Here is a 27,618-nt window from a genome sequence, read left to right on the forward strand (position 1 = left end):
TATTTCTACATTCTGTTCAACATGTACCTCTCGACTATGAGTTCTTTCTTACATAATGCCAAAAGCATGTTTCATAACCCTAGGGTAGATCAGATTGACACGTTCCCCCTTGAATTCCCGGGTTGAGCTGTAGATAGCAACCCTCCACAATCAAGCCAGTGTCATTAATCTCACATTCCATATTACAAATAAAAAAGCATGCCTGTAATCAACTGGCACCCCACCAACCCTCCTCACAAAGCTGCCCGGTGCCTCCTAAGGCAAACTTCAATTTAGCAAGGCACGCTGTAGAGAAGCAGACCGAATAAACAACCACAGCAGGCTGGGGCACGAGGTCCACCTAGCCTGCGATGCTTTCATCGGCAACTAGTGAGAGATGCCTCCAAAAAGCAGAACAGCAACATGAACCCTGCTGTACCTTCCAGAACAGTCCATGGTTGGGGGGCTTCCTGGGAGAAGCTGCAATCTTTAAGAGAGTTTCATGGATTTTTCTTCTTATTTGCCTAATCTAGTGCTTCTGGTTTAGCTGCTTAAGGTCTTCTGAAGAGAATTACTTAGAACTTCCACTTTTTAAAGGCAGCTTCTTCCCAAGGTATCTCTGTAGGTCAGTTCCAGTAAGTGGATGAGTTCAAGTGCACGGAAAGTTCAAGTACACAAGGCATCCTTCAAAACGTCAGTCCTCCTTCTCTGCCAAAGCAGTCTCTTCATTTACACTGTGACACCCTGACTGAGGAGTTCAGCTACGTGGTGACCAGGAGAACAAAGTTATACTCAACTCAATGACCTTATGTTAGTCTTTTCATTTACTATAGCTTTATAATACATACCAATCTTATTTTATTTTTAAGATATTTTAATTCAGGTATACAGATTTATAATGAAATTACACGGTCTTATGCTCTAGAAAAACTGGCAAGGAACTTGTAAAGTTGACACACTTAAGTAACAAAAGGGAAGAAACTTCTCTTAGCAGGATTAATATTTTACAAGTACTTCTCGGTACCTTGTAAACATCATCTCGTGGACATCAGGAACCTTTTTCATAATCAAGGTCTCTGTCTCAGGCTGACAGCATAGTTCTAAGGACACTAATTACCTGAAGCCAGTAAAATGTTAAGGTGTCACTTGTTTTCATTCAGTTATAAAGCTACTTAAAACTTCTTTCTTTTCCAAAGAAACCAGGCCAATTCAGAGTGCAGCACTCATCCCAGCATACCTTTTTGCAGTTACAACGCAGAGCACTGAAAGTACTAAAGTGGGACCACTTTTCAGACAGATGTGTGTGTGTGTGGGGGGAAGAGTCTTATCTTTCTCTAGCTATCCAGATGTGCCGGTGTGTACAACCATCACCAATTCATCCTTTCCAGAATCCCTTTTCCTGCTGACCACCACTGTGACACTTTTCCTTTCAACCAGGTAGGCGCAACCAGCAGCCTCTTCCAACCCTGAGCTAACGGTGGTTTTAAAGAGAAGAAGGAATCTTTCAACTTGTTTAGCCTGCAATGAAGTAGGTTAAAACAATAGATCAGCTTCACCTCCCTTGTCTTTCACTCCTCAGCATCAACATAAATGTCTTTCAGCAGCAAACCTTTCATGTCAGATAGGCTGTGACGACTGAGGCAGAAGGTTTCCCAACAAGTGACCTTTATGCCTCGGTTGAAAGCAAGTCTCTGAAGATTCCGTCTAGATTTTATTAATTTCTGCCCTCCTGTTTCTCAGGTGTACAGCAAATCGGCCAGTGCTCCATCTCCTATGAAGCAGTGAACGAAGTTACTGATGATCAGTGGAATTACAACCAAAGAGTGTTTTGACACTGAATAGGTGATAACCTCCGAGACACTCACAGCACGCTTAAATCAAAACAAGCATTTGGTATTACACACAACAAATATGGTCACATACTGCTGTTTGTTTTTTTTTTTTAATTCTCATGCAGACAGAAGAAAATACAGCTAGATATTCGGCTCATTTTTGTTTCATTTTTAATGCCAACTAAGGCCTGGGATTTTTGTTGTTGTGGAGTTTTTTTTGTTTGTTGTCAGAAATTTTTACCTACAAAGCAGCTGAAGCAGAGAATGGCTGGATCAGGGAAGGCTTGCAACTCTTCTGAGACAATTAAAAAAATAAGGATGCATATAATTATCAAACCATATTCTAAAAATCTTACCAAAAGCAAGCTTGTTAAACTCCAGGTTTAGTGACGATTAGCAAAGCAGAACGTGTTTTTTCCCCGTGCAGTATGAAATCCAGCAAAACGCTATTTGCTGAAATTTCTGAAATGTGTCATGCACAGGAGGGCTACACAAATGCCATTACGGCCAACAAATTGTAGATGAAGAGAATTCAGCAGTAACCCTAAATGAATCACAAACTCATTTAAAAAAAACCCCCAATCTTCCTCGCTATCTGCTTTGTACTGCAAACCCTTCCAGTTCCAAATAAATGCTTCCTTTCTTCATTCAACGCTGCAGTCAAAATGTCACTTTTGTATTGATCTCACTTTAAATACTGCTGAATGTTTTAAAACTGTGGAACATTTCCTTTCTAACACTCCAGGCACTTAAAAGACCAGCAGAAAACCAAAACCTGCTCTTAGTAAATGGTCCATCAGAAGATAAACAGAAATACTGCACGAGAGGATGGAAATATACAGAAGAGGAGTATGACGCAGGGCTGCATTTGTTTTTTAGGTTTTTTTTTTATTTTTTGGAGATGAAAAAGCATAAGATCTCTCTTACCACTTTTAGAAGAGTATAACTGTGAAAGAAAAAAAAATTAGGCATGGAAATAATTAAGGAGCAACCGGTTTCCCCTACTGATTTATCCCCAGACTTTGTGTTACTGCTTTGCTGCCCGTGGGAAGCCCCTGCCCTGAGCCTGCGTGCTGAGCCCCACCGCACCGCGGCCGTGCACACAGGTAAGGTGCTGGGACGGGCTTTGCATTTGGCATGGGGCCGGATGGACAACAGCTTCTACATGACCGAGCTTAAATTAACTCCGATACGTCCACACACAGGCCACAGGAATACAATGAAAACTCTTCCCTCATGCCAGCACTAATGCTTCATTTCATTTTCACACGTTCACCCATCTTACAGGATCAAATATTTGCCTTTTTACTGAAACAAAAACCTCTTTTTGAAGACCGCCTCTGCATCTACTCCTACTCCATAGTACACTGTAACTATTGATAGCTGTTTTATAGGTAAAATAACTAGGCTGACAAGACTACCAGGAGTAACTTCTGTGGAGTTCCTATGTGAGCAATATCTGTTTGCCTGTACAACCATGATAGTATACTTAATTATCATGTAACGGACTGGAAAGAGCTTTTACTTGAATAAGTTTTGGTGGCAGCTTAGTTCTGTGCATTACTTCAAGCAACAAAATCTACACAGGGACCTTGACATCTAATAGATTTGATTCCAAAGGTTACAAACTCTTTAATAGGTGAGTAGTTTTGCCCTTGCTGCTGCTGCAGGTCAAGATATTAAATTTCACATCTTCCTTGCAGAGAAAAGGGAGTGACGATGCTGTGACTTTTTGTGTTGGAAAGGTTTCTGAACCTGCTGTCCTCTGACAATATCAGAAGGTTTCTTCCAGACCATAAAGAGCCAAAAAAAAAAAGTATAATGACAACACCAAGTAAAAATACATTCCTTCACTATGGTGTTTAATTTGATGTATTATAAATAAGTATCAGCATTAACAATGTCAAGTCCATCTGTCAAATGAAGAATCTACTTTTGCACAAAAACTGTGGCTCATTGTTTGCATCTGTTTCATTGAACAGGCCTCAGAGATCTTTCCACTGAATTTCCAAAAATTCCCATTTTTTTTTTTTTCTTAATAGATGGTTATTTTCATTTTTTTTAGTTCAGCCTGGCTACAGCACACTTACTAGAACTATGCACCTAGGGAAATGTAGGTTAAAATTGTCTGGAAAAGACTATCACAGAGCCAACCATGTTGAAATCATTTCAGCAGATAATGCCAGCAGGTAAATCACAGGCATGCTAAGGAAAGCTTGGGGTGAGAAACTGCAGGTAAAACGCACGCACGTTTTTTTATGCATCATATACCGCATTTCAGTTAACAGCTGTATTGCTTCCGATTTACACAAAATATCAAATTTTCTGGTGTTATATATATATATATTCCAGAGACCAATGCTAAGAACTGCATTTACCTATTTTGCTTTGTCCTTCTGGTTTTGGGATGGCTGAAAGCGGGCAAAAAGTCTTGGGAATAAACTGGTGCCTCCCTTGGCTTTTTGCACCTCGTCCCCACCCTCCTGGACTCCAGTCCTCATGCAGCTGAGAAACCAGACGAAAGCAGTGAAATTTTTGCTTATTGTTAAAAGTACAAATGAGAAGTCTAACTAAACCCTGTTTTTCCATCCACAGAAAACAAATTAACCTATTTTCATTTCAAACTTAACTATAGCTCAACTTCAGTGCTCCCTGAGATTTGGAACAGGTAACTCCAGTGTTACAAAACATGCAGAGGAAGAACACAAGCTTTTCAAATACCTTTACTAGTTTACCACAAGAAAACAACAACAACAACAAAAAAACCACCCCAATTTCACAGAAAACTGGGGTTCATCCTTAGCTACAAGCCAGAAAGTGTACACCTAGAGCTGGGGGTTAGACTGCACAGGTCAGGAAAGTACAGGGAAAAGCAAATACTCCACAAGAGGCAGAGGACAAGTATCTTTGTGTTAAGAAAACAGTTTTAAAAAGAAACATAAAAGGTCCTTCCTTGTTCTTCACAAGTTCTTTAGAAACCAGCAATGAAGAACAATATGGAACACAGATTTACAGAGAAAACACAGTTGGGAAAGCCTACCAAGTCGCTAATCACATTTCCTGCGCTATCAATTCCTGTTTCTCAGCTCCATCTGCATGCATGGGAACACAGAGCTGTGCTTGTTTCGCCTGTGCTGCTGAGCAGGAACATAAATTGGCAGTGCTTTGCCTGCAGCCACCCCGCACCTCCCTGACTGAAGCAGCGGATTCACCCATCGACCTGGATGCAGCTGGACCGGCCCTACAGCAGACAGCAATGTTGGCCCCGCTGGCCAGAGCTCTTAAGTCAATCAAACACTTGAAGAACACGGACGACCCAGACCTGATGCTGAAAGACGGCCATACCTTGGGCTTTCCATAGCTCCTAAAATCTCAGAAACGGACTGAGGGTAGGCAAGTTCCAGCTGGCATAGCCATGAAGTTCTAAAACTGTCTAACAGCAGTAAGAAAAATAAACAGTCTTCACAGAAAGACCTCTCCCAGTGTTTGCAAGAAAGTTTTCAAATTTTTCTACTTGTTTTCAAGCTGAAAAACCTTCCTGTTACCACTAGCTGTTCCACTAACTGCAGCAGCATAAGGGTACCAAAACAGACCAGGCTCTGAGCAGCAATGCCTCTTTGAAACACAGCACCGTATAATCCTGCTCTGAGCAAGTTTAGACAGCATGGTGGGAAAAACACTGCTGGTTCCTGGCACCTTGCCTAATGTAAGCATTCCTGCTGTTACCCTCAAAAACACCGAGAAAATTTTTCAGCGACAAGTTCTGTACAGAGAACTAAAAAACTTCTCTCTCGGTTTCATGGCACTGGAAAAATTTCACAAGAATCGGATTTTCCAAAATAGGAATTTAATTTTAATTTTCATCCAGCGGCAGCAGAGTTGCTTTAGTATTTTTGTTGCAGCAAACATTGTCTCAGAAAACCTGCAGAAAGATAAGCCAAGTAAGATGAAAGAATCAATCCCAGAAAGAGAGGGTTGTGCATGGGCAGATAGTGCGGAGAAAGAAGAATCAGCATGACCTTTATGGAAGGGCATAAAAGAGATGAGCATCAGTCCTCGGAATTAGTGAATCACCCTGGGCTCACTAGTGTCCATCATCGTGATATCTGAATACTTGGGCAGAGGTCAATGATCAAAGCAGGCACGTTCAAGGAGAAAAAAAAAAAGACCGCAAAGTGTGGTAAAAACGCTAGAGTTTGCTGAAGACCAGATTTAAACCTCATTGAACACCTAAGCTTTGCTACAGACAAAAATGAAGGAACCTAGGATTTCTGTTTGAAAGCTGACACTTGAAACACCTGGACCCAAAGGAAGGCAACATAAAATCTAGAATTACCCAAATCATTTAATTCTGATCCATTGTAACTGTCTGAAAATAGCTACTGCAGGAGGATCCGGCTCCTCCTTCTCCTTTTCACAGTGAGCTCAGGGTTTCCAGAAGGAAGAAAGATACGGTTCTCCCACGATTATCACCACAGTCTTCTGTACCCCATTCTCAATAATTATCAATATTTTCTGTATCTCAAACACCTGAGCAAAGTTGCCAAGGCAAAGCATGCGTCTCTCTCAGAACATTTTCTTTTTACTGTTTAATTTGGATTTGTGGTCTTCAAAACCGCAGGAATCCTCCGAGGGTTTAAATCTACACTGAGGGCAGGTGTGGAGGAAGAAAAATCAAAAAGGAAATCTTTTAGGTCATCAGACAGATTTGTAGCCAAGCGCTGGAGAACAAGGAAACAAGCCCTTTCCTGTGGAAAGGCTGAAAGATTGAATTGAAAACTGCCTTGAATTGCAAGACAGATGTGAAAATGCTGCGTTCATCTACTTGGAGAAAAACTCTTAACAGCCTGACACACAGCCTACCCGCAGCAGTCTGGCTTGTGACAGAGGTTGTCCCAGGACTGGAGTTATTCCCATTGTTCAGCACCACAGCAAGCTCGGAGCGATGGACATGACCTGCCTGCTCAACCACCAAGCACACCAAATGTAATTTCTGGCTTGCACCAACGCAAGTACCAGAAAAAACAGACAATGTTTGCAAGTGTCCACGTCAGGATTTGGAAAAAGCAACACCCAGCTTTTGTTAGTCTTTCCAGAAAGTACTTAATGGGAAGGAGGTGCCCTTCTAAAAGGACATGGAACTCAAGCGTGCTTCGTTGCTTTCTCCTTCAGCTACTGTGGGCAGACGAGGCTGGCTGTCTCCTCCCAACCCTGCTAAGGATTCAAGGGCCAGTAAGATTAATTGTCTGCTGAAGGATACCCAGAGCTCCTCTCACACGTGGCCAGGATGCCGTGTAGGAAATTGTGATTCTGCTCTTGTGGCCAATTGCTGTTTTTCGCTGGGTTGTGCTTTAAATGAGACGTTATAAAGAACTTAACAACCACTGTAGCACACCCAAGATGCAGAAAAGAGTGCCCATCTCAGAAAACATGTAAGAAGGGGCAGGTCAAAGAAAGCTGATGGGCTGATGTAAGACTCAAGGATTGTAAAAGCAAGCGTTGGCACTCACTACTACTTTTAAGGCTCCCTGTGTGTTACTTGGTGGTTGCCAGCCAGTTCTCACCCTTCTGAAAGCAGATTAATCTCATTTATATGGGAGGGGACAACTTTGCTGAGTTACTACAAACGGATTTCAGACTAGCATGTTATGATGCTGGAAGACAAGGAGAAAAGCAAGAGAAAGCAGAGAAGGATGAAGGAGCACGTAACTCCCCACTCCCATCAGAATAGGGACTTCAGGGCAAGACGCACAATAACTGCAAATCTCCCATCGCTCACTGCAGGTCAGGAGTCTGTGCCTGCAGTCCAGGACCACACAGGCTCCAGCTCCAGTGACTTGTGAAAATAATCTCCCCAGGAGAAAGAAAACATACAAGTATTAACTACTTAGAAAGAGATTTTCAAAGGCTCTTGATATCCAGCTGGTCTTGATTCATATTGATTGCAACAAAATAGTCTTGGACCAGTGGTGAGTGCTCTGAAAAATCGCCCATAAACTTGCCACTGAGGTATGAAAATAAATGAGGTAAAGGAGATTGTTTAAAAAAAAAAATTAAAAAAAAATAATAAAAAAAAGACAACAAATTAAAAATGAAAGGTTAAAACAAAATTTGGCTTCAGGCCATAAACTAGGGGGAAACTAACAGTAAAGATAGTTAAATGACTGGAAAGAGAACGCAACAGGAGGTATTATGAAAAAAAGCTGATGGCTTTTAAAAAAGGATTTGTATAGATAGCTGGGGAAATAAATTCTGTATGTGATAGAAGTGCAATTGAGAAATTAAATAAATGGAAAATAAGGATGACTAAGTAGTAGTTAACATGCCCCTTCTCAGTTGTATACTATTATCACATCTATTTTTAATGTCTCTTCAGCTGTCTGCAATTGTCATCCTTTTTTCAGAACTTGTTCCAACGCTCTTTGATACTGAATTAGCTGTTTTTTTACTCTTCGATGCTTACAACCACATCTTTTTCTTACTCAACACTCCCCTTTTCCGACAATGTTATTCCATTGTCTCCGTTTTTCATCTCTCCTTATATGTTGACTCCCCAGTTTCTAAGCCTTCCAACTACCCTTGTTCATCTTTTTTCTGGAGCTCTTTTGGCTGAATCCTAGCATGTTTCTTTTCTTCTTTTCTAAAGATACAAGCATGTTTTATATCATATCTGGCTACTGTACACATTGTTACCCCTTCAGAAGAGCATTGAACAGCTATAGCAGTGTTCGCGTTGGAAATAGTAAGCTAAACTAAGGGAAAAAAAGTTCTTTTTGGCTTTTGCTTTCTGGTTCTTAAAAAAGAACCCAAACATTTAAACTCTCCCCTTTTCCGTTTTATCCTCAAATAACACAATCTTTCCATGAGCAGCTGAATATTCAAACAATAACGGGCATCAGAAGCGTCTGCAATTCTAGAGCTCAGGATGTGTCTAAGGAGAAGTGATAACACGAGACTTAGCAATACTGAAAAAAAAATACACAAGTTCTAACGTGATGCATGGGCTACTGAGTGAAATGACTTTTTCCTTCTCTTTACAAGTTTCCTTCAACTTTACACGTATGCTTGCTCCTTACCTTTATAGCTAATGGTGCTCCATGTTAACTTGGGGACAGTTTTTTTATTTATTAAAAAAGTCAGTTCCAAACATGTTTCAGACAGCCAAATTCACCATCGTGATGCCTCAGGTTACTGAGCTTCATCATTAAAAGACGAGCCTTTAATTTCTCTACTTCAGTACAATTCTCTAATCTTTCTGTATTCAAAGCCAACTGTGTAGTTAAGTTGTACTTAACACAGTGCTCTTTGGAATGGTATTTTCAAAATTCAGACTTCCACCACAGAGTAAGCTTACCTTCAGCTGTGCCTGAGATACCATCAGCTTTGAAATTGCTCGTGCTTTTCTTCCTGCGGTGTTTCTTTCTGTTGGCGTGAGGTGAAGGAGGTGGATCAAGTTTGGGGCTTGTTGTACTGGATATACTTGGGCTTGAACACACAGAATCTCCTAACCCAGTATCTGCAGTTTGGCGGAGAGAAAGGAAAAAAAAAAAAATGGAAAAAAATACTGCATAATTTAAATCAGTGATTGCTAGAATTCTAGAATTCAAGATATAAATCCCCTTGCTGTCTGTTAGCAGCTTCTTGAGCTCACTGACTTCCCAAGTTTATGGGAGAGCCTCCTAACAATACCCATTACTTTTTCAAAAAGGCATAAAAAAAGTAACTTGGCCAAAGTTCTCATTTAAGTCCTATTAAATCAACAGGACTCTGCATCAATTTTAGAAGCAGGCCAGCTGGAACATACAGAAAACAATAGGAAATCACTTTATTACTTCCAATTACTCTTTCTCACAAAGATCTTACTGATCCTCAAATCGACTTGTGTAACGCTAGGACATTTTAATACATTTTAATGGAACGGAGATACCCCAACATCCTCTGAAGCCTATCTGCTTTCATTAAGAGTCTGATACACATAGACAGGTGGCGATGGCAATAAAGGGGGGAAAACAAGGTAACTAATGCATGCCTACTACCATTAATACATTGTGATAAAGGGTCATTTACTACCTGCTTTGGATGAAAAAAATAATCCCGTTTAGTGTGTTTAGGTTCCCACTGTATTGGTGATGGCACCGTTAACATGCAACAGTTTTAAGAACTAATGACAGAGTCATTTCCTCCTTTCCCCCATCAATTAACTCACTCAATCAATCAATCAAAACTAAAGGTCGATGACAACCCCCTCTCCTAAGCGGACCCGCAGCCTCTCCCCCGGTCCATGTAATGGCTGGTAATACACAAACGCCTTCTCTTTGAGTAGTTCTTCTCGTTCTGAGTCAAGAACCATCTAACAGCCATCTTTAACACAAGCTTAGGAAATGAAGATATACTTGAAATGTCACTCTGCATCTGGGTCCTTTCACACAGCAAATACTCAAGTAAACTTAATCCAGTATTTTCCCCCAAGGTTGGTAATATGATTTCAGTTTAATAGCAACCAACCTTTTGGCTATGGTTAGTGCTAAATGCATTCCTATTTTGTTGGTTTGGCTTTGGTTTTAATTATAAAATTTAGTATAACATCCTATACTTTAAGTGCTTGCTATCATGTAAAGCGAAGCTGTTGCCAGACCCTTGGTTACAGACCATATTGCACTGAAGTGCAATACCAGGACTGCAATAAAGATGAATTAATACGTCAGAAAAATATCAAGCCAAAGACCATTTAAGTAGCAGCTTTTGATTTTTTTTTTTTTTTTTTTTAGTAGCTAAACTCCCCTACAACTGTCTATTTGACAAAGAAATACTTTGGGTTTTTTTCTAATAAAGTTTACTTACTAATTACCCACTAAGCAAAGCTGTGCTGCATGTTATTAGTGGGGGATAAATTTTGTAGCTAACTGCCTGGCAATAGAGACCAAATCAAACATAAGCTTTATATTAAGGCTTTTTGTTCTTTTCCCTATGTCCACTACTGCGAAAACGATCATCAAGTATTTAACCACAAAAAGTAACCCCAGGAATGTATTTACTGTGTATCTGTATAGGAGATCTTAAGTATCTGACTTATAAATGCTCAAAGCAGTTATCCTGCAGGGGCTGGCGCCTCTCCAGGTGAAGAGGAAGGCAAACCCTGATGAGAACCCGTGCCAGTACTCAGCACGCTCTTGGCAAAGGGCACATGGATACCCGTGGCTCCTCAACACTGGAAGAAGAGAAGATGCAGAAGAGCATGCCAGCAATACAAAGGCATGGCCACGGATGCAAGCCGGCTACCGACAGTCCTAGACATCACCCTTGGACAACGACTAGTCCAAGCTGACCTCCAGTCTGAGACTTGAGAAGGTTGCGTACGTTGGGTACTTAAAAAGAAAAAAATCCCACGCAAACCCCCGCTCCCCTTTGCGGCAATGATGTGAAAATTGCCGTGTTGAGACAGGCCAGCCACAGGGCTGGGCGCTGGCTGAGAAGAGGTCTGGCTGCAGCAGCAAGGTCTGCCACAGGGCACCAAGAACACATCTCACGGATTTTTCACTTGCTTACGAAAAAGCCTGAAAATTTATAAATATCATGGAAAAGTCCCAGAGAGCACACCAGCCAGGAAGGTTTGCTTACATCTGACACGACGTCTCAAAGTGCTTCGCTTTTTCCCCTCAGAAAATATGAGGCAAGTGGCCTCATGCTCAGCTTTCAATTCAGAAAGAATTATCCCATTTTACTCAAGGGGAGAAAAAAATAAATAAATTCAGGAAACCCCAGCTCTACTACCGTCTCCCATGCCTCTCAAAAAGCTCGTTTCCAAACAGGCATTTGAGGGCTGCGCTCATCGCCGCGTGCAACAAGCAGCGCCAACCACGCTGCTGGGACCTGTGAAATGGTGAAGAAACCACACCTTGGCGCAAAACCACAGAATATATTTTTCAGCAGGATCCTTGTTAAAAAACACCGTTACGGTAGATCTGTACGCTTACTGCAGCTTAGTCTAATTTCCAGGCTGTAAATTGTACCAACAAAACCTGCCTGCGAGCTCTGAAAAATGAGGAACGTACGATTCGACTACTCGCATTGGAGAGCTGAAGAATTAACCTCCTATGGTAAATCCTCGTGATCCGCAGCCCTTTCCAGGTAATAACCTGCTGTCCTTGGGTCAAATGGCTCTGAAGTGAAGAGCCCGAAGCTTTCCCTCCCCCTCAACCAGCGAAGAAACGCGAGTTGCTCGTAAACGGGTGCCAAGCTGATATTGTTGGTGTATTAATGCGCCGTATTCCCGGTTTCGAAGACCACCCTTTGAAGATGGAAGTTATTTAACATTCTCCTGGTTTAAAATATGAGCAATCAAAAGGCGCTAGGCTTACATGCTGTGCTTTCCCATTTCCCACTACTTCTCTTGCCTGACAAGGTATTCTTCAAATTGAAAAGAGGGCTCCTGAAAGCCCAGCTTCGGAAAACTGTAAATGAGTTCAGGCTTCAGCCCGCTGAATGCAATTTCATACTCCTGACTGAATACAAATAATGCATTTTATTTTGTATCAATTACCACGCCTGAGAACAGACGACCACTGCTGGCGCTATTAAATATATATATATATAAAAAAAAAAAGGCAAGGAAAAAGGCACGCCAAATTAAAAAAGCAAGCGCCTCATTACTCCACATCTAAACCAGCTTTGACAGAGGCACTGGAACTCGTAAGACGCGTTTCACTGGGCTGGGATGGGCTGTTTTGCAGCCATCCCGCACGTTCAATGTCAGCCATTAGTTCTTCCCAATCGGGCATCAATGTTCAACGCACACCCGAAAAAATATATAATACTAGTAATAATAATAACAATCTGCAGCCTCTCCGAGCTTCAATACTTGAAGTATGAGTCAAAGAAGCAGTTTCACTTTTCACTCGGGAAGCTGACAAGCATGACTAGAGGGGGAATAAAATAACATTCAGTTCGCATAAATATCAAGCGGGCTGCTTGAGACTGATGGGCCAGGAATGTATTCTTAGCCATCATTCTGGCAGACAGGCCCAAGGACACTCATAACTTATTTTACAATCATTTAGTTTCAGCTCAAGTGGAAAACGTGACAACTTATCTCTGCTGACAAGATGCCATATCGAACCTTACAATTAACTCTCCCACGATTATCTGCCCAGCCCATCATTAGCTTTGCAGTTTTTCATGGACCGTACGGGCAGCTCTCCTTGATGATGGTCATCATTTGCAGGGTGTATATCTATATTATACAACATTAAGGACAAAACTCTCCCCTTGCCACGTAGCTGGGCTTGTCCTGACCAGCACATCCTCCGTTCTGCAACTGCTGGGCCACGTTTCTAAGTGATGCGCAGGAACACGCTGCTGAAAAATGTCTTCTCCTCCAAAACGGAGCATCACCGTGCTCCAGCCTACACCTGCTTCTGCCTGCAAACTACAGAGGCGAGCTAGAGCCGCCCATGCCCTCTCCCGGCAAACAGCCAGCCTTGTTCCCTGCCCTCTCTCTCCCCAGTGCAATTCTTATCTCCTCTCAGCTTTAAGGGAGAGCTGACACGAGCCGTGTCCTTGCCGTTTACCTCTGCACGCTCACGAGGTGGTAAGGAGGACGCTGTGAATTTCCTGTCCATGTTCAGTGACTTTCTGTACCGACGAGAAAACCCATTTCCCATTGAAAGGTGAGTTTCTAGCTTGGCAGGGTCATGAAATAATGCCAAGCTTATGCCAAGGGATAGCGAGAGCTTCTACACAAGCCACTAGGACAAAATACGGGTGTTCATTCTAGAAAAACTAGCAAAATAGTCAGCTCAGAGTATATGGAGCCCAAGTTTACATCCGTGCAAGTTATTTGAGGCCATTTTGAAATATACAGTAGCTCATTCTACGCCCAGGAGCAACAAGTGACACCTGGTAACCAAATCCCTTACAAGCTATCAAGAGATGGCATATTAAAACCCCGGCCACTCTGTTGTTAGTATGGTGATTTTTCTCCATAGGCACATGACACACGGGGTAAGACAAAGATTCTGCTTGTTCTAGTCCGGCCCTTTTTTGCTAGAAATTACAAAACAAAACAAAAAAAGCCAATGCAGCTTTTACTCCACAAAGCCAGTCCCACGCCCGCCTCTCTCCTAGATGCATTTTGTGGTTACGGTTGTAAAGAGAAATTCCTTTCAATTATGACAAATTCTGGTAGGAGAAACAAGAGGCGGAAGGGAAGAAGTTACAGCTACAACCCAGAATTACGAGACAGAACATTACATGAAAAAAGAAACCAACCAGTCCTTCTCAGAAGAGTCTCAAGGGCTGTGCTGTTATAGTGTGCTTTATTTGCTGTTTGAAACACTCGCATTTGATATTCTCTTGCAGTATTACATGTTGTTTGTCAAAGGTAATATTCTGCACAAGTCCCACTTCCTACCTCCTTACAATTTTATTATTCGTAAGCCACAGGCACTCCACAAACAGATCTCAAAGACAACTCCATTTGCGCCCTCGCAAGGGCATCGTGAGAGCCCTCATGGGTTTGAAAAGGGTAGGAAATGCAGCTCAGACCCAGGCTGTGCCTCCTTGGTACCCCAGCCCAGTACCACAACTGACTCGCATGGCAGATTCCCAAGCACCTGCCCAGGCTGTGCCTGGGAGTCGGACCGAAGCCGCTTTCCCTTCCCCGCCTGCAGTGCCCGCACAGCAGAGCTGTGGCACGTACCAGCGCAGGAGTCAAGGAGGTGAAGAAAATGAGGGACAATGAGAAGGTATGAGTGCCCCAAGCCAGGGGAAAAGGGGCTGGGGGTGCAAAAAGCATGAGGGAAAGAAGCAACATATAAGGGACGGGAATAGCACAGCACAAAGGCTGAGATTCAAAAATCCGAGAGCGGAGCTTCATCTTTGGCCCACGGTTCCTATTCTCTCTCTCTCACACACACAACTCTCTCTTCTGTGTAACCATCTGCAGCGGAAACAAGGATATTCTGACCTCTTCTATCTTCATGCCTTTTGATTTATTTCATATTTTTGTCAAATCATCTATTTACAAAAACTTGAAACAAACTCAACAGGTGACACTATTCTCCACAGACCAAAGTCGAGCTTGATCTGGTTTACATTTTTCTTGCATCTTCTTGTTAAAATTTTCCAACAGGCTTTCAAAGTGAAATTAGACTTTTTTGTCAAGCCCAGCTCCCCAACGCAGCCTTATTCTCAAGTGGTTGGAGATTGACTAATTTGGGTTTTTGATTTGTCAAAGCGACAAGAAGTCAGACGTTACAAAAGCGGGACCGGTGAATGGGATCAATTAAAGAGCAGAAGCAGCAACACAATTAATAGCACCAGGTTCAAGGGGAAAAACAAAGTGCTGATGACGAAAACAACAGCAACAGCTCTGAATGCAGCAGGAATCTTTGCCGCGACCCAAGGAAGGCTGAATCCAAAGAGGGTATTTCAGAACTTTTACTATGCCATTAGTGCTGAAATGAAATAAGGCAAAGATGTCGGTGGCTGGTGGACTGAATAATAAAAAAATAGCTGGACACTTTCATCTTCTACACATGTGTTTTAAATAGAGGCGAAAAAAGCAATCCTTTTATTTAAACAGGGGAAGCAATAGACTAAAACCATCTGTAGTTGTATTTCAGACCCATTTCCCCGAGCTGAGATTTTTCTGGCTGTGAAATCCAATGCTCTACAGCTTCCCTTTACAGCTATTACCATAAATGTTCTATCAAGTTCTTTATATCCCTCCTCTGCCTCAAACCGAAGTTAAAGGGATGCTGCAATCGCACAGCGACTGCAGAAGGCTGGAGCTGGGCACGGGTGTACAGGACTGACATTAAAATCCACTCAAAACTGTGGCTTGGCAAAAGTCTGCGGATGAAAGTAAACACTTGTGAGTGGGGGAGAAGGGGTGGCATGAGATTACAGCCTACAGGAAAAAAAAAAAAAGGCAAATATTTTAAAAGTACACAGAGCTTGTTCCTTCGGTAGGAATCAGGCGCATCTGGTCATCGCTTAGCTGAATTCAGCTCGGACACTCAAGCTATCGAGGGCTTAAATTAACCTGCTGCACTGAACGAAATTAAAAGGAAGCTCTGAGCAGAACTGGGGGATGGAGATGAAAAAGCCTCAGGAGTATTCTCTTTCCACGGCGTCTTCCATTTTTCCCCAGCCTTGTGCCTAGAGCCTGTGAATCACAAAGCTATCCTGTCATGTACAGCAAGCCCCACTGAATGCCCAAGTTACTGCCTCCTTCCCTCTAATAGCAATTTCAATTAAATAAGAAAAACAAAGCTTCCGTCTTGACAAAAAAAGATCTCCCTGCTTTAGGAGGGTCTGGCTTTTGATACGTGGTAGCATGCCTCAAGCAAAGCAGACCTGAAGGCATGTTTGGCGTGACAGGACCGTTTCCACTCGGCAGCCTAATAAGCCACTTTGTGACAAGCGGGGACATCATCCACAGACTTGTGAGAGAACGTCAGTCTCATGACAGTAAGGCACAGATATCGGAAGGACTGGCTTCAATAATTTCAGAGATACTAAGACCCTTGTTACAATCTCCCTTATCTAATGGAAAGACATAGTTACCTCGAGCTCGTTTCCTACTAACACGCCATGTCTGGCCATCGTAAAGGAAGCATGAAAGCAAAAATGCAATACAGTGTTTAAAAAAACCCACAAAAGTACATTGCTCACTACATTTTCCCTCCTAAGGAGTGGTGTATTACAGCGCTAGCAAAACACCATCCTGCTCCCTAGAAACTGAAGTATTGCTAGCAAGAAAAGAAGCAACCGTATCCCTGTTAACTCCCTTTCAAAGCCATCTTACGAAGCAAGCTCCTTGTACCACAGAAGGAATTCACCACCTGACACAAGGAGAGGAAACATCCATTCCTAAGCAACCCTCCTGTATCACCAACACAGTGACAAGCAAAGACAGGACCAACCGTATTTCAGAGGACCTGCAAGCCTCAGAACATGAACCGGGAACGAGACGCTAATCTCTCCCTTCCCTTCACTCATCTTGCCTAAAGCAGGTTTAGGTTGGGGCAGAGGTATGAAACTACCCCCTGAGTTAACACAGTTTGTTAATTTATCTTACTCCCGTTACATAGACGCATCTTTGCATTTGCCTCCTTTTCTGTCGTATGCTGAATATGCCCTGCGAAAAGACCAAGCATGACAAGTTATTTGAATACATAAGGCCAACAAACCAGAATGAGATGCAAGTCTCAGATGTTGCAGGATGCTACCACATCCCAAGGCGAACTAACTGCATGGCTCCCGCGTAAGAGATCTACAGTCTAGATGTATAAGGGATGTCTTTAATTCTTCTGGCATAACATTTTCACTGGACGGCATCAGATCTGTTGAGAAGATGCAATTCTTACATGGTGTCACCCTGAATTGCTGCAAATTGGGTGTGTGATGCTATGGGCATCGCTTCTCCTGGCTATCAACAGATACAGAATAGAGAGGTGAGGAATATTACAAAAGGCAGCCAGTTATGGGGATCATTTCAGGTAAACAGTTCTTAGCCACCCCATGAGGGAGAAAGAAGATGGATGGTCCTTTAAAGACAAACCGTATGGCTGTGGAATGGCAAAATCTCCTGGTTCGATTCCAGGTATGTGTTGGTTAGCCTGTCTCCCACATTTGAAGCCAGGTAGGTAATCTGAAACCTCAAGAACAGTTATCAGCTGTGGCACGCTGGACCTAGCAAACCCAACTACCGGTGATTTGCAGAAAAAGAAACACTTGGAGCACCACCAAGAGAATGCATCTTGGATGAACAAGCTACACCATGATCAAGTACACACAACACTGTGTGACAAATAGTATTGTATATCCTCGGTCAAAGCCATATGCATAATAAATTCACCTTAATTACAGAGAGAGGGTGAGAGCTCCACCCTGATCTAACAATCAACATTGCCTTCCAGTTGCCAATACCCCCTCATTCAACATATCTTGCTTTGAAATAGAGCCTTGAGGTCTCAAGGCCCTTTGAAAATAATAAACCCAAGTCTTACTGAATCGTTTCCTGCTAAAATATTTAACCTTGTATTTTAAGATAGGCAAAGTAAGACAGAAAAGAAGAACTGACTCTCTTCAAAGAAATGCTCAGAGCCAGGAAGGCATCTCTTGTCTCTACTCTTGTACTTTAACCTTCAGTCTGTATAACCTGTGGATTACTTCAAGCATCAGACTCACTCACTGGTAATTAAGAGGAGGTTAGGAAACTCTCCACTGTCAGCCCACAAGACTCCAGTGACAAGCCCTAACGTCGGTGTTTTGGCAAAAGTCAAGACTTTCACCACCAATGTTTTCCAATTAAAGCTGAATAGCTGCTGCATAGCAAATAGGCAGTTAATCGCATCATGTTCGGTAGAGAAAGGCTAAGGCTTTCCTGGTAACGTATGCCACAAGCACCAGTGTCAGAAAGGAAAAGAAATTATGGAAGCAACACCAAAGGATACTCTTAATCAAAGGCAAAATCAAACACCTTCCTACTGCAAAAACCTACAGCTGAAAAGTAAAGCCCTTAACATAAAGCTATGGCTTTGCTACCTTTTATAGGTGTCAGATGATGTCACTGTCATTACCGTATTTTTTAATTTTTTTTTTCATTTTAATCAAGTGCTCTTTCTAGCTCTTCTGAGGATTTAGACAACCAAAGCCAGGGCCCTTCTTTTGCTCTCACAAAATGCATGCATCAGAGAAGCCACTCGCCTACAGAGCAACTTGTAAACTGGATACTCCCCATCGACCTGGACCGTGGGTGGCACGCACGATTGCTGAATTAAGGGATGAGATCAACTGTAACAAATGAAGGGCCCAGAGACTTGAAAGGAGATGCTCTTCCACCTGCAGGAAGGCCAGGTCTGCGCTTCAGCTGTCCCCCAACAATCAGCAGCTTGTGAAGGAGTTGTGTATCGGATTTAACACAGAGGCTTCTTTCACTCCTTGAACTGTATAGACTGTGAAGAAGCTTTGAAGTGTTGGATTCCATAGGTAACGTATACACAACATCCCTGTACCCCACGCCCTGTGATCTGGACTGGAAAGAAACCGAGACTGCAAACAGACATGCTTGATGAGACAACCGCTCTCATGTTAATTGGAACAGAAACCTCATAAAGCCAGAGACGAAATAAAAGCATCGTGTGTGTTTCTTGCACACACTTCGTCCAGATCCTGGCAAAACAAAGCAGTGTGCTTCTGGCCATACATTAAACAAAAAATCTAATTATTACAAGCATTTATTTGAACTTCTAAAGTATGGATGTAAAAAGAAGAAATTGTGAAATTGTGAATTACTCCAACGGTAGCTATACATTCACTTTTTACTGTCACAACTTTGTGTTTAAAACATCACTAAACTCAATAATATAAAGTCTAAATTTAGAAAATTGTTTAAATTTAGATTATTAAAATTTAGATTAAAAGAATTAGAAAAATAAATGTGTACCCATCTGGGGAAGTTTACTCATTTCCCTCCTCAGGTCTTACTTATAGGGCCCTTAAATATGGAATGCGTCAGGAAATTTTTAAGCTGCGTTATTTGAATTTGAAGATCTATAAAGTGTCACACTTTGCTTCTGCAGTATTATGTCTTTCCTGTATGTTTACTTGAGAAAGCCTCCCTGAATTTATATTACCGTCTGTAAACACAATTTTATTTTTCAAAGTTCATAAACTCATTCATTGTATGAATCTGGTTCATGTATTTATTTCCTTGCAATTATAATCTATCAAGATACATCACTCCTGAATGCATACAGGCATCCTCACATCAAATGCAGCTCTTCAGCTTTTAATAGCCAGTGCCAGAAGATCGGTCCTTCTGCTGCTGCTGAACGCAGTCGATGTGTTGATGTCTTGGCCACTATTTAAGGAGTCTAAGATCACAGGTCACATTTATTTCTGAGATACCAGGAAAAACAATCACAGCTGATCGTCGATCTCAAACTATCTGGTGACTGACCTGCCAAGAAACAGCACAGCAAAACTAATTCCAAACTGCAAACATTTAAGACTGCTTTAATCTTAAACTACACACATACAAAAAATATCTTTGAAAGATTAATCTATCTTTTTATACTGATGAGATTACAGGATGGCCTCCCTGATGAAGAATTCACTTTGTACAGGGGCGCAATCATCCTCAATATTAACCCTTCCATTCTGCAAGATACTAATATAGAAACAGAGAACAGAATATATTTTACAGACTTCTAAGCGCTCTATCTGTCAAATGTCAAGCATCTGAGCTACAAAGAACCAGCTTGCAGCTGAAGTTAGACCAGGAGATAGCTGTGGAGAGGAGAGATATATTTATTTTAAAACACAGCCTGAAGTTAGAAGTGTTCCTAGTGTTATCAGTGCCGGGTATTCACTTTCCTTACTTAAGGAGTACTGACTTCCAGGAGCGGTTACGTACCACGAGCGGTGTGCTGCACACACCAGCCCTGCGCCTGAAAGCTCAGCGTCTTCACGAGCCCGAAGACCTGATAAAGAGAACGTTCCCTGTTCTCACTACCCTGTCAGGCGAAAGTTTATGCTCCAATAATAAAAATAAAGTGCTTTGGTTTGAGTCGTTTTGGTTTTGTTTTTTTTTTTCCTCTTTTCTCCTGAGTGGGGACAAACGGAGGTGGTGTGACAACCAAACCCAGCTACAGGCACAAAAAGCACTGATTTATTCAACGTTGCCAGACAATCAAGTCAGATTAATCAACATCAGGAACCAGAAAAAAAATAATCTTTTTTCCCTATTATAAAGAACACGCCATATGCATTCCTATTTCAGTTTAAATTCTAAATGAAAATAAATGCAAAATATGCATTTAAGCAGCCATAAGTAAACATCGGAAAAAACCAAAGCTTTATAGTTCCACTCAAAAAGTTAATTTAGTCACATAAACAATTTACTGACAGACATTTGGCACTTCAGGCTGTGAACGAGATTAAGATGAGCATGAGGTTGCCAATGTCAAATTATCTGAAGATGAAAACTCACATTTCTTGCCATTTTGGAACCGAGCGCAGGAATTAACTGCCGAACGCAACAATTCTGTATATTTTAATTGGGGGAGGGGAAGATGAGAAAGAAGAGGATCCTAAACAAGAAAAGCAGATGGGTTTCCAGAGAACTGCAGAATTGTAAAAATCTGTACGCTATAGCTCAGGATTTAAACAGCAGCGCTAGGTAAATACAGAAATCCTTAGTTGAAACTCAGCAAAGTTGTGCAGAAATGCCCACGTACCCAAAGTCCTTCGACCAACACCGCGACACAGCTCAGCTGAAGCCTCAACGGTTTATTGGTGCCATCCGCCCCTCCAGCACGGGCACAGAAACCAGAGACCCGCTTTCCTATCTTTCGTTCTTTTAACTGACGATGAAGCAACGCGTTCTCCGCCAGGTGTGAAGTCCAGCGGGACCAAAAGGCAACGGCTCATGTACCGTCCGGCGTTCATGCAGCTGCAACCCACAGCCCGGGTGACGTGGTGACAGGCGTACTGAGAGCAGTAAGCAAGCCAGCGGCCTCTGAACCTCCGTTGCACAGAGGCAGCACGTTGCAGAGGTTTCGCCCCTCGATTCCTTTTTTTTCGGCATGGCACGTTGGGCAGAATTTCAGGAACACCTCATGGTGCTCTTCATCTGCATGTTTTTCCCACCATCCTGGCAACATGTGCCCAGAGAAAACAGGGAAAATGCCTGTGTTTTGTGAACTGGGGTAGAAACCTCCCCAAGAAGAGCAATCAGAGAGTTTCCCCTTCAGCTGAGATTTTTATGGTCTACGAAATAGAATGGGTAACCATCAGGTCCTACTGCTTCTGGATGCTGATACATCCCTAAAAGCCCATAGACAGAAAGTATTTAATTTAATGCTCTGAAACCCCTTTCAGAGAACTCATCTTTATGCCGACACCGTTTTGGAGAAGAATGCTCAGTGAAAAGACAAACGGGACATCTGCCCACATCTCAGAAACATCATGTCTCCTCTCTCCGTCTGCCTTCAAGCCCAGGCAGGGCGCAGGCAACGTGATGCTCTCCTGACTAATGCTCAAGCTGTCAGACAACCACGAGATTTCCTTGCTGACCTCCTCTTCCTAGCACAGCACCAAAATGATATGGCTTGCCCCGATTTAAAAAGTTCTAGAAACCAGTATGAACCACCACCGCTTCCAGGGTCTTACCAGCCAGCCTTTGGTATCCTACATCGTGCTGCGATGGAACAACGAGGAACGACACAACGATGAGAATAATACAGCAGAACACCTAGCTGCTGCTGTTTTGCTTCCACGAGAGCATCAAGATCTCTACCACATACTTTATGGTGAGGATCCAGAAGGAGACACAGCATGCTCAGAGACAAGGAAATTTGCACCAACTGCTGAAAACTGCTGAAATTACAGTCTAAATGAGGTGGTGCTGGCAGATTGCTTGGGCACCTTAGCAAATTTCATTAATTGTGAAAATACAATAGGGATATATTCCTGTCCTTTTTCGGAAGAAAGAGGAGCAGCAACTCATAATTTGCTCTGAAACCAAGGATGATGTTGAAGACCGATTTATTATTATAAGGAACTTTTTTGTCACCCCCATACCACGCACAGCAATTGGTCTGCCCCGCACACCTTACATTATGGTTGGGAACCACAGGTCGCAGAACTGCACCTCCCTATGTACAAACGAAAATCAATCTGAAATTTGAAGTCCTTGCCATGCATTATTAGCCACAAGAAAAGTGGTCCAGTAGTTCTGAGAAAACACCAGTTGCCCCTTCCCTTTCTTGACTGAGTAAAGGCATAGACACCACACTGGTGCCACCACCTAGGACATTGCTGTACAGATTTTTTTTTTTTCATATTTCTGGTTGACTGGGCTACTTTAAGTAAGAGCTTGTCAAGGAAAATTTTAATACTGGAAGTTTTTGCGTGTGCAACCTCATGCTGAAAGGGGATAATTTTCCAGAAACTGCTAAAAAGTAGTACTTTATAACCCAGGTTTCCTCAAGTTGTGTTAGGCTATTTAGAAAGCAAAGGCAATAGTAAGCTCTTGTTAGCAGAGTTTACCCTACCAAACCGACAAAGTTCCCATCTGGGAATATTTGCTAGAAGCAGTTTGTCTGTTGATCACAGCAAGGTACGAAAAGTACAGGAACGTTCCCTTTTCCTTCCTATTCTTAAAGACAACGTAAGCTACCTGCACATATGTGTCTTACACATGGCAGATTTTACAATATTAAACATTAGGAACTGCAGGAAATCCCAGAGTAGCTCTAGAGCAGCAAGAAAAAGGACAAAATGACTTTATATTTGCTTTTTACTAATGATTTCCTTTAAAAAGGAGGAAAAAACTCTTCCAATCTAAACCATCTATATACACTTAAAACAAATTCTGAAATTCTATAAATCTATTTGACACGATATAACTTATCCTAGTCAAGAGCTTGCCCCTTGAATTCCAACAACTCTCTAAATGGTTTTCTGGTTCACTTTTGAAATTAAAGTATTATGATGGTCAGAGACAAGTGGAACCATTTTCTTTTCCAACGTATAGCAGAAGACTCCATCATTTAATCACTCCAAGTGCTTACGAACAGGAAAGTAAGGCAAGTTGTAAGGTCTGCATTAATATAAACACTCCAATGACCTCTCATACCCCGTGGCACAGTGAGAACTCAATTTTACATTAATAAACCCTAACACCAAACTGTTAGAAACTCAAAAGACACCAGGTATTACAACTTACATAAATTACAGCCAAGACCAAATGGCCCGTACAAGCAATTGTACAGTGATAAAGCCTAAGTGGATGATATTTAAACAGATATTTGATTTACTGGAGGATTTTATATCATGCTAGAATCCAAATGACAATTTACAAGTCCAGAGGAAAGAAATCTCTGTCCCATGCAAAGTACTGTTTGCAGTGCTGTTTCAGAAGAGCTTAATATTGTAACTTTAGGGAAGCAATTCTTCCCTCCGATAGTCTCAGGACACAGTCTTCGAAGCCAAACTATAAAACCTGACATTTAAAAAGAGAATGAACAAGCTACTTCATCCCAGGTAGGAAATAACATCCCCAGAGCTCTGCGAGTTAAGTCTCATGAACCTAATTTTTGCAGTACAGCTGGCTGTGGTTTCTTCCATCAAAAAAAAAGCTCTGATGCCAAGTCTCAGGATCTGTCTCCCAAGTTGTTTAGAGATGTATAAACTGTGTAGACTGTAGAACAGAGAGCACCATCTCTTAGCAGTAGCAGCCACACCAGCAGTTAATAAGTTTTCCATCAGAAAAAAACCCTGTATTTTGTACTCAAGTTCAAAATGCCTCAGAACAGGAATCCTAGCCAGATTTTCCTCCACTCCTGCAAACAGTCCTGCTTCTCCTAGCTAAGAAAATTTGCCGAAGAAAAAGAATGTATAAATTAAAATAAGAGCTGAATTTGCATAGGAGGAATCGTGCAGCTGCAAGTTCTTGAACCAAACTTAACACCCAAACAGGTTACGAATGGCTCCCCTGAGACTAGACAGCCCTCTTGCTCCCCAGCAGCAAGCAACTACAGATAATTCCGGGTGGGGAAAAAAAAAAAAAAAAAAGATTAATCAAGAAAAAGATTTATCAAAGAAAAAAATACAGTAAAAATCAGACTAGCAACGCGATCCAGGAAAAGCTCTCAGCCAATAGTTGCGGCAGCAGTAATTGTTCTAAATCTATCAATAAAGCTATGCTGCTCCTTCACTGACTGCAAACACCAATTTCTTTCACAGAGGATTATAAGTTGATGTTCATGGTCTCTCTACCGCCATTAGGGTGATAAACAGTTTAAACTACATCAGGATCTGACATGTAGATCAATTCTGGGTCCATAAAGAATCTACACAAGAGGTTCCCGGACAGGGATTTACTGCCCCCAGTTTTTATTCTCTCTTGCTGCTAAAATTACTTCTGTCAAGTACTTACAAGAGTAAGAAAAAAAATGTAAAAAGATTTAATTTTTCATGTGCTGCTGTAACGGTCTTTTAAAATTTCTGAGTTTTTAAGGCAAATATGTTACTGCATTTAAAATTATGCTGAACAGCAGGTGGTATTTAGCTAAATAGTGAGCCAGTCACACAATCCGCTCACTATCAAGCAGACAGCAATTTGAAACAGTGAACTAAGCTGTCTAGATTTTCTCCGAGGGCAGTCACAGGCTTCATGTTACCAGTGCCAAATTATATTAGACATTTAATTTTAAACCTCAGGTACTTAAATGTAAAACCTTACAACAGTAATAGTCATAAAGCAGTGGGGCATTCCATTTCAGAGAATGGATTTTTCTATTTTTCCCCTTTAATTTAACCAGCACCTCCTGTTTTGTGGCTCTGCCCACTACAAAGTAATTTATCTAATTAGGAGATGTTCAGAGCTGCTTGAAAGACAGAAGCCCCAGGAAACCAAAGGTCTGGTTCGGAAGACTTTGAAAAGTTCTCTGGAGCCACACAAAGTATTAATTTAATGTGAAAAAAAGGTGCAGAGAAAAATTGAATCCCAATATGTTATTTTGTCTACAATAAAACCATGTGACAATAAGCAGGCATATTCTCCAGTACATTGGCATTTGAATTCCAAAAGATGCTTAGCTTCTCGCCGTACCTGCTGCTTTCACAGTATTATCTTTTTATGACTAAAATTCAAAAATCCTTTAATAGAGAAAAAAACCCTGAAATTAAAAAGGGTTTTTCATGCGCCAACTTGCCAACATAAAGGACACATCTATGAGCTTACCGAAAGATGATACACTGGTAGCAATGAATTATCCTTGAGGTTTTGTAGCAGTTTTATCACAATACTTTGGTTTCTGCTGTCCCTTAGTCACCTAAAATTCACCCTTAGTCCCCTAAAATTCACCCTTAGTCCAATTTCCCCCATGTATTTGTAAAAAAATACCAACCACTTTTTTATTTTGTTTCTTTTTAAATTAGAACCTCTGCAAGAAATTATTCAAGTTGGGTTTATTCAGAAGTACCCACCAGTCACCTGCATTTTTTGAGTAAATATTTCATAGATAATTCTAGCTGTCGTCTCTTTTGATCCAGAAGTAATCGCATATGAACGTCAAGTCAGAAGAAGGTACTGCACATACTTGGGAGTGCAGAGCTCGTGGAGATGAAAAGGTTCCCTTCACCAGGAATTTAAAACTAGCAGAAGCTCAGCATCAGGACAAGTCTTGCGAATCTCTCAACAACAGAAACAGCATTACAAAGTAAAGGGGAAGGGAAAAGGCAGGAATTTAGGTTATATTTCTACTTTTCAACATTTTAATTACATGCCACTTTTAGGAACTCGCGGAGTTCTGCATTTTAATGTTTCTCCTCTACTGCAGCCCCACTTGTCACATCTGGCACTAGGGATGGCGTCTGCTCACCTGTCTGCATGTATGTCAAGGTGTAAAGGACCAGCGGCTAGATCCTGCCTCTCACCTGCCTTCCTTCTAGTGCAATCATACAATGTTCAGCAACCTTCCTTTGAAAAGCTACAGGATAAAAGAAGGGTGCAAAAAGCTGAAACTTTGGTACAACCTTTTAAAAGCAAAGTAGAATTGGGCTGGATTAAAATGACAAAGCAGCTCGGTGAAAAAGAGAGAGAAATAAGATGGCCTTAACCGTGAAACCAGTTCAGTCTAAAGAAATCTGTGTAGGGCAATGCTGACTGCCCCAGAAGTCTCACCAGTTTCCAAAGGAGTGGGTGAGTTGGGTGGAAACAGAAGAGAACAGTGCTGAAGCATTTATCACGCTGCTTAGCAAGACCTCTGGCTGTCACCGAGGGCAAAATAAAGCGTGCTTGCTTTAGAAAATTCTTGGTCACAATCTACACCATTTTGATGCAAACACCGTGCTCCTGAAGATGCTGCCAACAAGCTCAGAGCTCCAGAAATGTCTGTGCTTCAGTAACTACAAACTTGAGAGCTAATGCCACTCAGAGGCAAGGTGACCATGATTTTAAACCCTCTGTTCTCATGAAGTGGCACTGAAAAGCTGTCCGAAGCTGCTCAAAACACCAGAGAAAGCATCAGGGCTACACTCAGGTTCAAACCTCATACATATACATACATACATGCACATACACGCACACGACATGAAATAGTTTTCATATTCCTATAACGCTCACTATTTTGGGGATGGCCATCAGAAACAGCTTTCCTCCACCCTTCTCTTGTCCTGTTCACATTTCTCCCCGTTACCCGTATTCTCAATTTTGTCTCAGTTCATTCTTCTCTTTCACACACCTTTCTCCTTTTCCCCATTTTACAAACTTTTCGTGGTTTCTCCAACTGCCAACTACACCCCATGCTCCCGGACCCACGTACTTCAGCGGTAAGAACCCTCGCTGCAGCACACTGCAACAGAAACACGCGAGTCCCTGCCCACCCGCTACAGCTGCTCCAAGGATGCTCCAATCTGCACAGGCAGCAGGTCAGCTATAGGTGACCAGCAGTATATCTGTCCTTCCCAGGCACTCCATCGAGGCCAGATGCACCGTTTTGTTACCAAATATCACGCATACCCTTTAAAAAACAACAACCCCTGTTCTCACTGTTACGATCTAATCACTGCAAAACACCATCTGGAATAGTGTTTGCTCCTTTTAATACTGTTAAACGCTCCACAGAGAAAACACTACCACTATGCCAGTAGCGTGCACACATTAAAGCCAGAGCACAGCAGAGAAAGGATATGCTGATGAAAAGATCTGGAGGATAATTTACTGCTAATACCTACCACGCAGAGTAAGGAAATAAGAATATCAAGCGAACAACCTACATTACGTACCTGA

At 41.9% G+C, this 27,618-nt stretch overlaps 1 protein-coding gene across 9 annotated transcripts in view; it reads right to left on the minus strand.

Annotated features, from left to right (window-relative positions):
* The window catches only part of AGAP1 (ArfGAP with GTPase domain, ankyrin repeat and PH domain 1), a 382,555-nt gene that overhangs the window by 81,982 nt on the left and 272,955 nt on the right, over positions 1-27,618 (minus strand). For all 9 annotated transcript variants that reach the window (XM_040603876.1, XM_040603875.1, XM_040603872.1 and 6 more), the window contains one exon: positions 9,166-9,327. In XM_040603876.1, coding sequence (XP_040459810.1) covers positions 9,166-9,327 — 162 coding nt within the window. The remainder of the gene's footprint in view (positions 1-9,165; positions 9,328-27,618) is intronic.

The sequence above is a fragment of the Falco naumanni genome, chromosome 8 (assembly GCF_017639655.2).
Source record: "Falco naumanni isolate bFalNau1 chromosome 8, bFalNau1.pat, whole genome shotgun sequence".
Taxonomy (NCBI): Eukaryota; Metazoa; Chordata; class Aves; order Falconiformes; family Falconidae; genus Falco; species Falco naumanni.